This window comes from Natator depressus, chromosome 7 (assembly GCF_965152275.1).
Source record: "Natator depressus isolate rNatDep1 chromosome 7, rNatDep2.hap1, whole genome shotgun sequence".
Lineage (NCBI taxonomy): Eukaryota > Metazoa > Chordata > Testudines > Cheloniidae > Natator > Natator depressus.
This window is the reverse complement of record NC_134240.1, coordinates 37,082,894-37,097,075: the sequence shown is the minus strand read 5'-3', so window position 1 is coordinate 37,097,075 and position 14,182 is coordinate 37,082,894. Positions and strand designations below refer to the sequence as shown.

Here is a 14,182-nt window from a genome sequence, read left to right as displayed (position 1 = left end):
GCGCTTATGCTCCATTTGCTGTTTACGTATCAACATTTGCCTTCAATAATGAGAAAATACTATAAGAACTGTGTCATTCCTTTCCACATGAATTGGTCAGTATCTTTTCTTTTAGAACAGCCAGAGAAAGGGATGCAACTCACCACTAATGTAAAATTATCTTTACCTAATATTGCATTCCATTAACCTACATCAGCCCAAAATTACACTAGTGAGGTTGAAATCAGCTTAAAATTGTCTGCCGATAAACTAAAGGTTAAACTATATCTTCCAGCTTCTTCTCTGCAAAGCAAACCAAACATTGCACACATTGCTAATTAAAAACGTTCTGAAAATTTGTGAACTGCCCCCATCTCTGAAAGGCTGTATGACAGTGTTACCTTGTGTCTCAGATTTAAGAGCAAGAAAGAAAAGATTATTTAAATCTCACGCAGCACCGACAAGAATTTTTAAATTTACTGTAATCTTCCTGCAACCTGTGCTGATAGATAATTATAAAGGCATACTGGCACCACTGTAAATATATAAGAAACTGCAGGGATTTTCTATATTAATTTTTTTAGTTGCTTACAATTTGGTTTTAAAATTTATTCTGAGCCAAAATTTACACAAACTATCTGTTTAGCAAAAACTGTAAATATATTTCACTTTGTTTTTTAAATCAAATTAGCTTCCCTAATTTTTATTACATAAAAGGTTACTAATTTAAGATACTTTTCTATACATAAAAATGGATTTGATAAAACCCACACAGGGAGACTAGGACTAGACTATGCAAGGTAAGCATACTGGGACCGGGATGAGAAGTGTGGACTGGGTAGGCAAACAGAATGGACTGGGGTGGGGCAGAGAGATAGGACAGGCACAGGTTAGAGGGGATGGGGTAAAAGAGTCTCTGACTACTAGAAACAATTTCCTCCAAAACTCAGAACACAGCCAAGATTCCTGAGTCTCACCATTTCTTTGGTGCCAGCAAATATCTATGAAACCCTGTGGCAAAGCCTGTGCTCCACCTCCTCTAGTGCTGGTGCACGACGAGGAGAACCTATTAGTTACTCCATTAGCATAAGTGGCAGAGGTCTGAGTGGCAGATCTAAAAGTTCCACCACTGCTGAGAACACACACGCGTATCAATATAATGCCACATGGTGGACTTTGTTTTTTCAGTTTGCTTTTTTTAAAGCCTTGGAAAGTAGAAAAAATCTACATTAGAAAAACGTTAAGTTTGCAGAATCGGGCACTCAAACATTAGGAAATGCCAGAATTAAGATTTCCCATGCAACCTTAATTCAAATCATCTTGTGCATATGCATTAGGATACGGTCTTTGATTACATGATCACATACTATTTTTCTCCAGTTTTTTGTGTATAATACAAATGTACATTTTAAATTATATGACAGGAGGATTTTAAATTGTGTTTAAAAAGCTCTGAAACATTAAAATTTCTAAAATGTTATTCAGACTTTCAGTCCCCAATCAACATTATCTTCCCTAATAATTTGTACACAGTAGAACCTCAGAGTTACGAACTGACCAGTCAACCACACACCCCTCATTTGGAACCAGAAGTACACAATCAAGCAGCAGCGACCCAAAACAAAAAAAGAGCAAATACAGTAGAGTATTGTGTTAAACGTAAATTACTAAAAAAAAAATAAAAGGGAAAGCAGCATTTTTCTTCTACATAGTAAAGTTTCAAAGCTGTATTAAGTCAATGTTCAATTGAAAACTTCTGAAAGAACCACCGTAACATTTTGTTCAGAGTTACGAACAACCTCCATTCCCGAACTGTTCATAAATCTGATGTTCTACTGTAACTCTTTGAGGGTTTGGTACCATGTTAATATCTATTATACATTAGGACAATGTTTCTTTTATGTATTAGTTGCTCCTGAAGAAGATCAGCAGATCAGAATAGACAATTTCTAATCCTACTCACTCCATTCCTTGTGCTGTCTGTCGGGCAATATCAATGAGCTGAAACATTTGGAACTTGGTCTCTTGTACATGCAGGTGCTTATACAGACTGCTCCCTTCACACCACTGCGTAACAATAGCCAGATTATCTTTAGTCATGTAGCCCATGAACAGCAAAATATTAACATGCCGGGTCTTCCTAATGGAAGAAGTGGAAAGGAAAAGAACATATATCTTCTTTTAAACATTTGTAAAGTTCCCTGAAATGTATTCTTGGCTAAGGAGACATCAAAGTATTTAGATCTAGAGTTTAACAATTATTTGATGAGCATGTGGATGCATATGTGCAAGATGTTATTTTTAGAAAACATACCACAATTACCTCTTAAAAACAGGAAAGTTAGCAGGCATGTTTTAAAAAAAAACCCTACCAATTATTAACTTTAAAATGTTTCTTCTTAGTTTCAAGAAAGTTACGTCAGAGTCCAAGTACAGACAGATTAATACAATACTTAAGTATAACGTGACAGAATCAAACTACTACAGCTTCCGTAAAGGCAAATTATTCATCTCTTCTACGTTAAAGTACTCTGGAAAAGTTAATTGAAATGGTATCAAAAGGTCAAGCTGCAGTTTGCAGATGACATCAAATTGTTCTGGTTCACAGAAAAGACTAGAGAGACATGAGAAAATGACATTTAAATACAGTGGAGCATTACGCAGCATGATAGCAGACACATTTAACTTCATAGTGTAAAATAATTAAATGGAGGCAAAAAAAAGCTAGTCCCAAACACATAAAATGGCTCTTAATTACAGGGTTTCTACTTTATCATTATTGATAGATCAATGATATTGGACACTGCATAGGCAGTAATTAAAGCAAAGAGGTTTCCTGAGTTGACTAGGGAATGGATTTTAAAAGTACAGAAAATACTATGACATTATATAAAAAGGCACACCTTCATCTCAAATATTCTGTCCAGTATCAATCAACTTACCTAAAAGTGATGAGATTCAAGAGTTCCAGAGAATGGCAACAAAATTATGGCAAGGTTCATATATGACAAGGGATTACAAATGTTAGTACTATTTAGCTTAGAAAGAAGAGTACAAGGGATAATAAATGAGGTATTGAAAATTATAAAGGTCTCAAAACTGATCAGTACCTCTATTATCCTGCACCATGTGATAAGGTGGCAATCAAAAGGCAGTAAATTTATAGTCCATAGCAGGAAACACTGTACCACATACTGTACAGAAAATTCAGTAAATACAAAATTATGCAAGTCCATGTTATCAGCTCACCTTAATACAGCCACTTCATTTCTGAAGGCCTGAAACTGTTCTGGGGTTGGATTTACAACCTTTAATATCTTCACTGCTACATCTCCTGCAAATACATTTAACACAATATTGTTGGTAACCTTTACAACAGTCTTTTAGAGCAGCTTTATCACCTCTAAACTTAAAAATTCTGAAATTTCTGCACAATACATCTTTGGTAATTTGTACAGAGAGAGGTCCACGGACAAAACAGACTTTTGTATTTTCATACAATTCATTTGGTGGAGATGGTATCAGGTAACCTCAAATAGAAGATCAATCTTTTTCTAACTACTTGGAAAGGCTTTTATTATTATTAAATGGTTAGTAACCGGCTGATGGGACCACATATGTGATCTTAAACAAAGGCCACTGTACAACATATTTAAATCTGAAGGTATAAACAGTTTAGTTATTAATCCAGGGGAAACCAATTAAGTTGTTTTTCTAAATAAGAGCTATTTGGGGAGAAATGCATCCTCAGCACATTGTTTCAAGCACTGTATCCACTGTATTCAATAGATTTCTGTCAGGAACCCAAATTCTCATTTCTCTTCCCTCTTCCCAGTTTTAGTACAGAGAAGTTAATAGAATTAGACTTTTATTCCCTCAAAATTAATGTCTAGAGGACAGCAGAATAAACCATGATTTTAATGTTTGAATTACAGAATTAGTGGACAAAGGAAGAGTAATAGTGCATCAGTTCTTTAACCATTTGATACAACATATTGCAAAATATTACTTGAAAAGCAAATTCAAATTAACTTGAACATGAGCACCTGTTTGGATTCTGCACCTGCTGCAGGAATATAAACAAAGACCAAAGTTAAGCAGCAATTTAATTTATGTATGGGAAGACTGATATCCAGGGTCAGCTGTTTATAATTCTATTACTTGGGTAAACAAAGAGGGAGAGAAATATGATTCAAGAAAGTACAATAATAATGGTATGATGCTGAGCAAATGAATGTAAGGAGGAATTTTTAAAGCAGGGACCATCAGTCCCTCCAGGGAAGTAGTGAAAGTTACACTCATTTAACATTAGACTGTACATTGCACATTAGAATATGCTGGAGGGAATAATCTTGTATTGGCAGGGCCTCATGAGGGTGAGAATGGTTGTAATCCTCTTGTCAAATAGAACTGCAGGAAGCTGGCTGGCCTAATCTGTACATAAGTAAACCTAAGGACCTGCCTGATGATAGGCCTGTTTGATGCACCTCACACAATTTTAAGGTTACTCCTATTTAACATTGCCAAACCACCTACATTAAACAAAGCCCTAAACGGGCACAGGCTTATCTGCAATCATAATGGCAAATTAACGATTTTTCCAAGATGGTCTCTCCTGCCTTTAGAAAAAGATTAATCTCCAAAAGTTCTGACCGGTTCTTTGAGGAAAAGTCTCCACACTCCTTTCAGCTACACAGCAGGTGTTCCATATATAGAAATGTATATTAATAGTATTTTTCATGTTCTGTGTGTTATTTTAAATCACCATTATTATTTGTATTATTGTAGTGACCAGAAGCCCCACCCGGGATTGGGGCTCCATTCTGCTAAATGCTATACAAACATATAGAAAGAGTCTCGCTGGTCTGAGGAGCCTTCAATCTAGAAATAAATAAATAAAAGAAAGGGGGAAAGGGATACAAACATGGGCGGCCGGTGACCCAGCTGCCAGGGGAGGCTAGCCCCCAGCACCTCCCCTTGTATCCAAGGCCCTGCCCCTCTCCCCCACCGGAGCCCAGAGCACCCCAACCGCACCCCCCAGTCCTAGCACCAGGTGGCAGTGCTCCCGGTGGCCAGGCAGGGCAGCCAGCCCCAGTGCTCCGGGCGGCCAGGCAACAGCATTCCTGGCCCTGACTCCTCCCTATAGGAGGCAGGCCAACCAGCCCCAGCCAACCTCCAAGTCAGAGCACTCTGGGAACCGCAGGATGGGGCCTGGGTTGGCTGCAGAGTGTGGGCAAGGCAACGCTAGGCTGTTTGGGAAGGCACAGCCTACCCCTGCCTATGATACCCGCCGCCCATGGATTCAACACAAGAAAAGTAAGCATTTGTTGGCTGACCATCTTCTCTACTTAACTCATATTTATTTTTGAATTAGCCACAGTACTGGAGCAATATCTACTAATATCTTCCTACAAGAGCTTTTTTGTAAAGAATCCCACTGGAGGCTTTCACAGCCTCCAGCTAACCCCCTTTTTCCTCTGCCCTCCTCTCACACATAGTACTAAAAACAGGGCAACCATTATACTATCACTAACAGTTGCAGTTCAGAACTATACCCTGGCTTCACAATGGAGCTCTTTTATCATAACATTTATCCACTCTTGCTCCTAAATCTATTCCCACTTCTGTGGGGGAAATGCCACCCTTAATATAGTCAGGGAATACAGTCAGTCTGGCATTGCAAGCTTCCATAGGACTATTGCCACTCACTTCTCAGCTGTCAGGGCAGGTCTCATCTTGGCATTCCTGCACTTCAGGGCGGAGGAAAGTAACTCACAAAGTTCAATGGAAGTGGCCTTACACATGCAAAAGTTTCGCAGACACTGGGAATCATCCCATACCTGCAACACTGTGCGGAACCACCAATCTGTGCTTGTTTGCCAGGCCCAGAATCAGCGTTCCACTCTATCAACATACTCCAGTGCTGTCACGATATCCCAATTGCTACATCCCATGCTTTCAGGATTGTCTGTGTCTATGTCCTCCTCACAATCTTCCTCATGCTGGCGGCTCCTAGCTAGTCTCTGCACATACTGCAGAATAATGTGTGAGGTGTTTACAATACTCACAAAAGCAGTGTGCAGCTGAGCGGGCTCCATGCTTGCCATGCTATGGCATCTGCATGGATAACCCAGGAAAAAAGCAGTGAAATGATTGTTTGCCGTTGCTTTCAAGGAGGGAGGAAGGAAGGGAGGGAAGGGAGACTGACGACGTACCCAAAACCACCCGTGACAATGTTTTTGCCCTATCACGCATTGGGAGCTTAGCCCAGAATTCCAATGGGCAGCGAGGACTGCGGGATAGCTACCCACAGTGCACCACTCCATGAGTCGATGCTAGCCACGGTATTGAGGATGCACTCTGCCAACCTAATGCGCTTAGTGGGGCCCTGCACGAGATGGGGAAAAAAAGGGTATAAGGGAATTATGGAGGTAAGCAGAAGCCCAGAATGCAGCATCCCCTCAGCAACAGCTAGGGCTCCCCCTGTTAAGCAAGCCCATTGAACTCTCATCCTGACAAACACTACCCTACTACACCTAGACCCCCAGAACGAGCTGCTCACCACCAGACCTTCACCCCACTGAGCCCCAACCAGCTTCACCAGGACCCCCACTCCATCAAGGCCCACTCCCCCAGCACCCAGACCTGCCCCCAAGCTCCCCACACCCAGACCCCCCCGCTAAGCCCCAATCACATGCACCTGGATCCCCTGCAAACTCCCATTGCCCCTGCACCCAGAACCAAAGAGCCCCTGTGCATCCAGATCTCCCGCTTAGATGTCTGCACCCAGATTGCCCCACCCCACACCTGGATCCCCCCCATACTAAGCCCCTCCATACTGGGATCCCGCTGGGCTGCGCCTGCCTACCCCCACCTGGTGCACAGAATCCATAGGTTCGGATAGAGAGTGCATCTCTTGTTCTGCAACAGGAGGTGAGGCGTGACTGGAAGAGTCACTGGTGGACATTAATGCCAGCTGTTACAGGTAAGGGTACCACGTCTGTCTGGGCTATGTGGGCGCAATCAGTATGATGTTTGCTTTTTCTCTTTTCATTTTCAGCTGGATTTTCAGTAATAGAAGGAAAGGGGGAAAGGCATAAAGAAGGCCCTTGTCCCATGGGAGGAGGAGTGTCTCTCTCCGAGTGTCGTCTAATCCCCACTCTGGAGCAATACTGTGGACATTTCTTGTTCCAGTAAGTAGCGAACAGGTCTATTACCAATGTCCCCAATTGTCAGAATATGTCGTAGAGTACCACCAAATCTCTCTCTCATTCGTGGTCAGCATGGGAATTTATGGCTGAGACTGTCCACCATCATGCTGCATACTACTGGTAGGTAGGCCGCTGATATTAAGACATTGTGGGAGAAGCATCGGTTCCATAGTTTTAATGCCTCTATGCACAGGGAATGAGACCTGGTGCCTCCCTGTCAGTTTATGTAATACATGCAGGCCATATAGTTCATTATGGGGTGTGTGTGTTTCATCAGCGGGAGGAAGTGTGTGTGTATGTGTGTGTGTGTGTGTTTCATCAGCGGGAGGAAGTGAACGCACGCATTTCTGACTGCTCTGAGTTTGAGCAAGTTGATGTGGAGGCATGCCTCTGCTGGAGACCATTTGTCCTGTATTGTGTAACCATTGAGATGTGCACCCCATCCTAAGAGGGATGCATCAGTGGGCAGAAGTAGAGATGGGGAAGACTGAACAAATGGGATTCCCATACAGACATTTACTGGGTCCTTCTATCAGTCTACGGATTGCTTGACTCTGGTAGACATAGAAGTTTGCTTATGTGGTCTGGGCTCTCTGTTTGGCCTGTAAACCGAACCGAACCATGCTTGGAGGCATCTTGTGTAGTCTGGCATGAGCAACAACCAATGTGCCCATGGCCATGTGCCCCAGGAGCTGGAGGCAATGTTTGGCCAAAATCTGGGGACTGGATTGTGCTGGCTCTATCAACAAGGAGAGACTGGAATCCGTGATGAGGGAGAATGCCTTCACCTGTACTGGTGCTAAAGTTGACTTTTGTTTGTTGATCTCTAGGCCCAGATTCTGAAACAGGTCCAGTGTGGTGTGAGTGACTGGTTGGGCTTCTGTGAAGGACCATGCCCTGAGAAGGTAAGGATAAATCACAATGCCTTGAGAGCTTAAGTGGGCTGCCACTACTGAGAGGACCTTGGAGAATACCCTGGGGGTCAATGAGAGGCCAAAAGGGAGTACTCTGTACTGATAGTAGTCCTGGCCTAGCATGAATCTGAGGTAACATCTGTGACTAGGTATGATGAAAATGTGGAAGTATGCATCCTGAAGGTTGAGGGCCAAGAACCAGCCTCCTTTCTCTAATGCTGGAATGATCATTGACAGAGTAACCACCTTGAACTTCTGTGCTTTGAGGAGATGGTTTACCCCTCGGCATAGCAGACTCTCGTGAGAAAGGTCCCTGAAGAGGGACAGGGAAGCTTGTTTGGGAGGGATGGAGGAGGAAAAATGGATGGTGTGTACATTCTGGATGATCTCAGGACCCACTTGTCAGAGGTTATCCGTTTCCAGGTGCTGCGGAACAGGGTAAGGTGGTCTCCGAAGGGATGAGCGAGGCTTTCCACCATGAGATGGTGAGTAGAGTGTTCTATGGGCACCTCAATCAACTCGTCAAAACTGCTGCTTCAAAGTGGAGGGCTGAGATGCAGTTGGTTGGGGTCCTGATTGTTTTTGTCTGGGGAACCTCTGCTTCCTCTGTGGCTCCAAAGATCTTTGTGACAGATACCAAGATGTATACTGTGATGATCAAGACTTGAACGGTGGTTGAGAACTGTACTTTCTTTTTGTAGGCAGGAGTATAAATCCCAAGGGATTGAAGAGTTGCCCTAGAATCCTTCAGTGTGTGGAGGAATTCAGCAAATACTTCATCTCTTCCAAAAAGGAGGTCCTCTACCATAGCGTGGACTTCTCTAGGGAAGCCAGACAAATGAAGCCACAAAGCCTGTCTCATCACCGCCACTGAAATTGATCATGCCGCTGTGTCAGCCACATTTAATGCGGACTGGAGGGATGCCTTAGCCACCAGTCGGCCCTTGTTAACTATGGCCTTGAATTGGTCCTTATGAGAGTCAGGGAGTTGCTCAATATGGGAACTGAGTTTTGTGTAGTTCTGATAGTCATATTTTGCTAACAAGGCTTAGTAGTCGGCTACACAGAAGTGGAGGGCAGCTGATTAGTATGCCTTCCTGCTGAACACATCCAAACATTTCCAGTCCGGATCATAAGGGGTGGATTTAAATTGGTGCTGTTGGTACCAATGATATTGATGGAGCCACGGATTGTTTTCAGCTTCATTGGGGCTTGCTATGGGGACTCACAGACCTTCTCTTAGTGGTCTTGTGTGACTGTCATCTCTCTGGGCTCATCTCCCTTCGAAGTAGAAGGCTGCGGAGAAAGTTACCGCTAGGACTTTGGCCATTGAAGGGCCAACTCAATGAGAAGGAGTCTGAGCCTTACTGCTCAGTCTTTCCTGGACCTGGGCTTCAGTTGTTGGCACAAACCACACTTTTGTGCTCCCCTCCTCCCCCAACTGAGGAACTTTTTGAAGTACTCTTGTGGGGGGGGGGTCCCCGCCACCAGGGTTGGCGGGAGGCAAACTTTTCTTCTTTGTTTTTTTTAGGCACAGCCCAATAAAATGTAAACCAAGTAACAAAGAAAAAGGCTTTAGGGGAAGCTAAAATTAGCAAATCTAAAGGGAGTTAATGAGCTGCAAACAGCTCTAACTCCATCTCTAGCCAGGGATAGTTGAGAAGGAACTAAGGAGGGTTGCCTGCACATGCTGGCTAGCCTCATGGCAGGTGAGGAGCAGCACATGTGCAGGCAGGAGGGACTGTTACCGAAGTTCTCTGATCAGCAGCGCAGGGACACACACACTCCTAAAGTGAAACACCCACAGGAACACTACTCGAAGAAGGGAAAATTACTCAGGGACACCAAAACAAAGTAAACAACTGGCAATTACTTATATGACCCTCACATAAAAAAAATGCCAGAAATTTAACACCTTTCTCTTCTTCCCATTTACTAGAATGTCATCCTAGCCTTCATCCACTTTCGTTTAATCACAGTTTTAAGTTATATGCTTTTAAAAACTACCAAGATCCTCCCTGCTTGTATTAGATAAAAGGGACCTATCAGAAAACCTTTATGAAGGTTTAGCTTACAGGTGGGTTTTTTTAGGATATACTTTAAACATTACAGATGAAACGTATTCTGATATGTGGCATATGAACTGAATAAATGATGGGTACCAACTGTTTCATCTATAGCAAATTACGTCAAAAAGCATGAGGCATATACAAACGGGTAATTCAAAGACCCATGGTATTAACCCCATAATTTAATAAAAACAGTTACTCATCTTCTCGTAACCGTTGTTCTTCAAGATGTGTTGTTCATGTTGATTCCAATCAGGTGTTCTCACGCACCGCAGGCAAAGTTGTCGGAAAGTTTTCCCTTAGCAGTTCCCGTTGGATCGGCTGTGGAGCCCCCTGGAGTGGCGCCTCCATGGCGCTCAATATATGACCCTGCCAATTCAACTCCCCTTCAGTTCCTTCTTGCCGGCTACTCCAACAGAGGGAAATGAGGGTGGGTATTGGAATGGATGTGAACACACCTCGAAGAACAGTTACAAGGTGAGTAACTGTTTTTCTTCGAGTGCTTGCTCACATCAATTCCAATCAAGTGACTCCCAAGCTGTACCCCAGAGGTGGGGTCAGAGTTCAGGAACCATTGATTGGAGCACCGCCCTGTTGAATGCTGCATCATCTCTGGCATGTTGGGTGATAGCATAGTGAGAGGTAAACGTATGCACCTGCCCTGCAGATCTCTTGTATCAGGACCTGGCCCAGGAACGCAGCTGACTAGGCTTGTGCCCTTGTGGAATGTGGCATAAGAGTTGGGACTGGGACCTTGGCTAACTCGTAACATGTGCAGATGCAGAAGGTGATCCAGGAACATATTCTTTGAGATGAGACCGGGAGTCCTTTCACCTGGTCTGCTACCGCCACAAATAGTTGGTTCGACTTCCTAAACGGTTTCATGATCTTGATGTACAATGCTAGAGCTCTCCGAACATCCAGTAAGTGCAGCCTCTGCTCTTGGGTACTGATGTGCAGCTTAGGATAGAAGACAGGTAGAAAAATGTCTTGAACAGTGTGGAATTGTGACACTGCTTTGGGAAGGAAGGTTGGGTGAGGCCTGAGCTGCACCTTGTCTTTGTGAAAGACCATGTAGGGTGGGCCGGATGTCAGAACCTTTAATTCGGACACCCTCCTGGCTGATGTGATGGCTACCACGAAGGATACCTTCCATGACAAATAGAGCAGGGAGCAAGTCGCCAGTGGTTCAAAAGGGGCCCCCATGAGCCTGGAGAGGACCAGGTTACGGTCCCATGTGGGAAGCGGTTACCTAATTTGTGGATATAGGCATTCCAAGCCCTTAAGAAAAATGTCTTACCATGGGGTTAGTGAACACAGAGCCTCCAGCCACTCCTAGGTGGAAGGCTGAGATAGCAGCAAGGTACACCTTGACGGATGATGCTGCTAGGCCCTGCTGTTTGAGATGCAGAAGGTACTCCAGGATGAGTGGTATAGACGCCTGGAGTGGAGGTGTGTGTTGCTGGGCACACCAGCAAGTGAATCTCTTCCACTTGGCTAGATAAGTTGCCCCAATAGATGGTTTCCTGCTGCTGAGTAGAACCTCCCTTACCAGCTCCGAGAATAGGAGCTCCATGGGGTTTAACCATGAAACTTCCAGGCCGTGAAGTGGAGGGACTGGAGGTCTGGGTGGTGGAAGCGACCGTGATCCTGAGTGATCAGATCGGGGCAGAGTGGTAGCATGATCGGGGTGTCCATTAACAGCTCCAGAAGCGTGGTATTCCAGTGTTGATGGGGCACACTGGGGCCGGCAGAATCACCTCCGCTTTGTCCCTGAGGATCTTGAGTAGCACCTTGTGTTCGAGTGGGACTGATGGGAAGGCATACATGAGGCAGTCTCCCCAGGGTAGCAGAAACATGTCCATGATTGAACCCGGGCTGTGTTTCTGGAAGGAGCAGAACATTGGGCACTTCCTGTTGCTCCGGGTGGCGAACTGGTTGACCTGGGGAAATCCCCACCTTTGAAGATGGGATGGATAACATCTGGATGGATGAAGCATTTGCAGTTGTAGAATCATCTGCTGAGGTGATCCGCTAGCTCGTTCTGCACTCCTGGGAGACAGGACACCTCCAGGTGAATGGAGTGGGCTATGCAGAACTCCCATAGTTGGAAGGCTTCTTGACATAGCGGGCTTCTCCCTGTTTGTTGATGTAAAATATAGCCGTGGTGTTGTTCATCATCACTGCCATGCTCTGGCCTTGCAGCCGGAACTGGAAAGTTTGGCATGCCAGTTGCACTGCTCTGAGCTCCCTAATACTGATATGAAGGGAGAGCTCATCCTGAGACCACAGGTCTTGCGTTCGGAGATCTCCCAGATGTGCCCCCCAACCCAGATCTGACACGTCTGTTACTAGGGACAAGGAGGGCGGTGGGCTGTTGAAGGGGACACATTCGCATACCATCTGGGGGTTGAGCCACCAATGTAGGGACTCAAGTATGTGTTGTGGCACCATCACTACTGAGCCCAGCCTGTCGCATCCCAGGCGGTATATCTGGGCGAGCCAAGCCTGGAGGGGTCTGAGCCTCATTCTGGCATGCCTGACTACATATGTGCAGGCCGCCAAGTGTCCAAGGAGACTCAGGCATCCCTTTGCACTAGTGGTCAGGTAGCACCTGAGGCTTTGAACATGTGTCATGGCCTGGAAACGGGTCTCTGGCAGGAACGCCCTTGCCTGTACAGAGTCCAGCACCGCTCTGATGAATTCTGTTCTTTGGGTCGGAGATACAGTTGACTTCTTCATGTTGAGGAGTCCCCACAATCTCTCGAAAGTGGACCTGACCAATCGTACAAGAGACTCTACCTGCTCCCTGGTACAGCCCCTGAGCAGCCAGTCGTCTAGGTATGGGCATACCTGCACTTGCCTCCTCTGGAGGAAGGCTGCTACAACCGACATTCACTTGGTGAATATTCAGGGGGCTGTCGACAAACTGAATGGGAGGACCGTGAGCTGATAGTGTTTACGGTTGAGCAGAAACCGGAGAAAACATCTGTGCGCAGGTCGAATGGCTATGTCAAAGTATGTGTCTTTCATGTCAAGGGCCGCATACCAGTCTCCACGATCCAGGGAAGGGACAATAGTGCTTAGGGAGACCATGCAGAACTTCAACTTCACCATGAACTGGTTGAGTCCTCGCAGGTCTAAAATGGGTCCAAGACACCCCCTGCCCCTTTGCCTTGGGGATTAGAAAATAACAGGAGTAGAAACTCTTGCCCCATAGCTCCTGAGGAAACTGCTCCACTGCCCCTATGGCAAGGAGCAATTGCACCTCCTGGATAAGGAGTTGCTCGTGAGAAGGGTCCCTGAAGAGGGACAGGGAAGGGGGGTGGGAGGGAGGGGAGGAGCAGAATGAGAGAGAATATCCCACTTCTACCATGCGAAGAACCCAGCGATCCGATGTTATTTGGAACCAAGCATGGTAGAAGTGGGATAGATGATTCATAAAACATGGGTAAGGATCCGGTGGTGTGACGGGTGCACCATCCATGGGTGCATCTTCAAAAGGCCTGTTTAGAGCCTGATGAAGGTTTGGACTGGCCATGACCTTGCCCCGAAGGGGGATTGGAAGGTTTTCACCTGCCGTTCCTGCCCCTTCATCTATAAAAATCCTGCCTTGGGCAAGAGGGATATGAGCGTTATTGTTGTGGCTGGGGCTTAAAGTGGTTGCTTGGGGTTGCTGGTGTATGCATTCCCAACAACTTCATGGTTGCCCTGGAATTTTTCAAGCTGTGCAGCTTGGAGTCTGTCTGCTCCTAGAAGAGCCCCGTGCCCTCGAAGGGAAAGTCCTGCAGGGTCTGCTGCACTTCCAGGGGTAGCCCAGATGCCTGAAGCCATGATGTTCTCCTCATGGCTATGCTTGAGGAGAGGGTACAGGCAGCCGAATCCACCAAGTCTAGGGACACCTGTAGAGAGGTCCGTGCTACTGCCTTCCCTTCCTCTACAATGGCAGAGAATTCAGCCTCAGAGTCTGCAGGGATCAGCTCTTTGAACTTCAACATGGAAGTCCGTG

The 14,182-nt window shown here is 45.3% G+C and overlaps 1 protein-coding gene across 5 annotated transcripts in view; it reads right to left on the bottom strand.

The window, feature by feature from the left end:
• The window catches only part of RAF1 (Raf-1 proto-oncogene, serine/threonine kinase), a 92,614-nt gene that overhangs the window by 20,048 nt on the left and 58,384 nt on the right, over positions 1-14,182 (bottom strand). For all 5 annotated transcript variants that reach the window (XM_074958149.1, XM_074958148.1, XM_074958152.1 and 2 more), the window contains 2 exons: positions 3,229-3,313; positions 1,943-2,119 (listed from right to left, as the gene is read on the bottom strand). In XM_074958149.1, the coding sequence (XP_074814250.1) occupies positions 1,943-2,119; positions 3,229-3,313 (262 nt within the window). The remainder of the gene's footprint in view (positions 1-1,942; positions 2,120-3,228; positions 3,314-14,182) is intronic.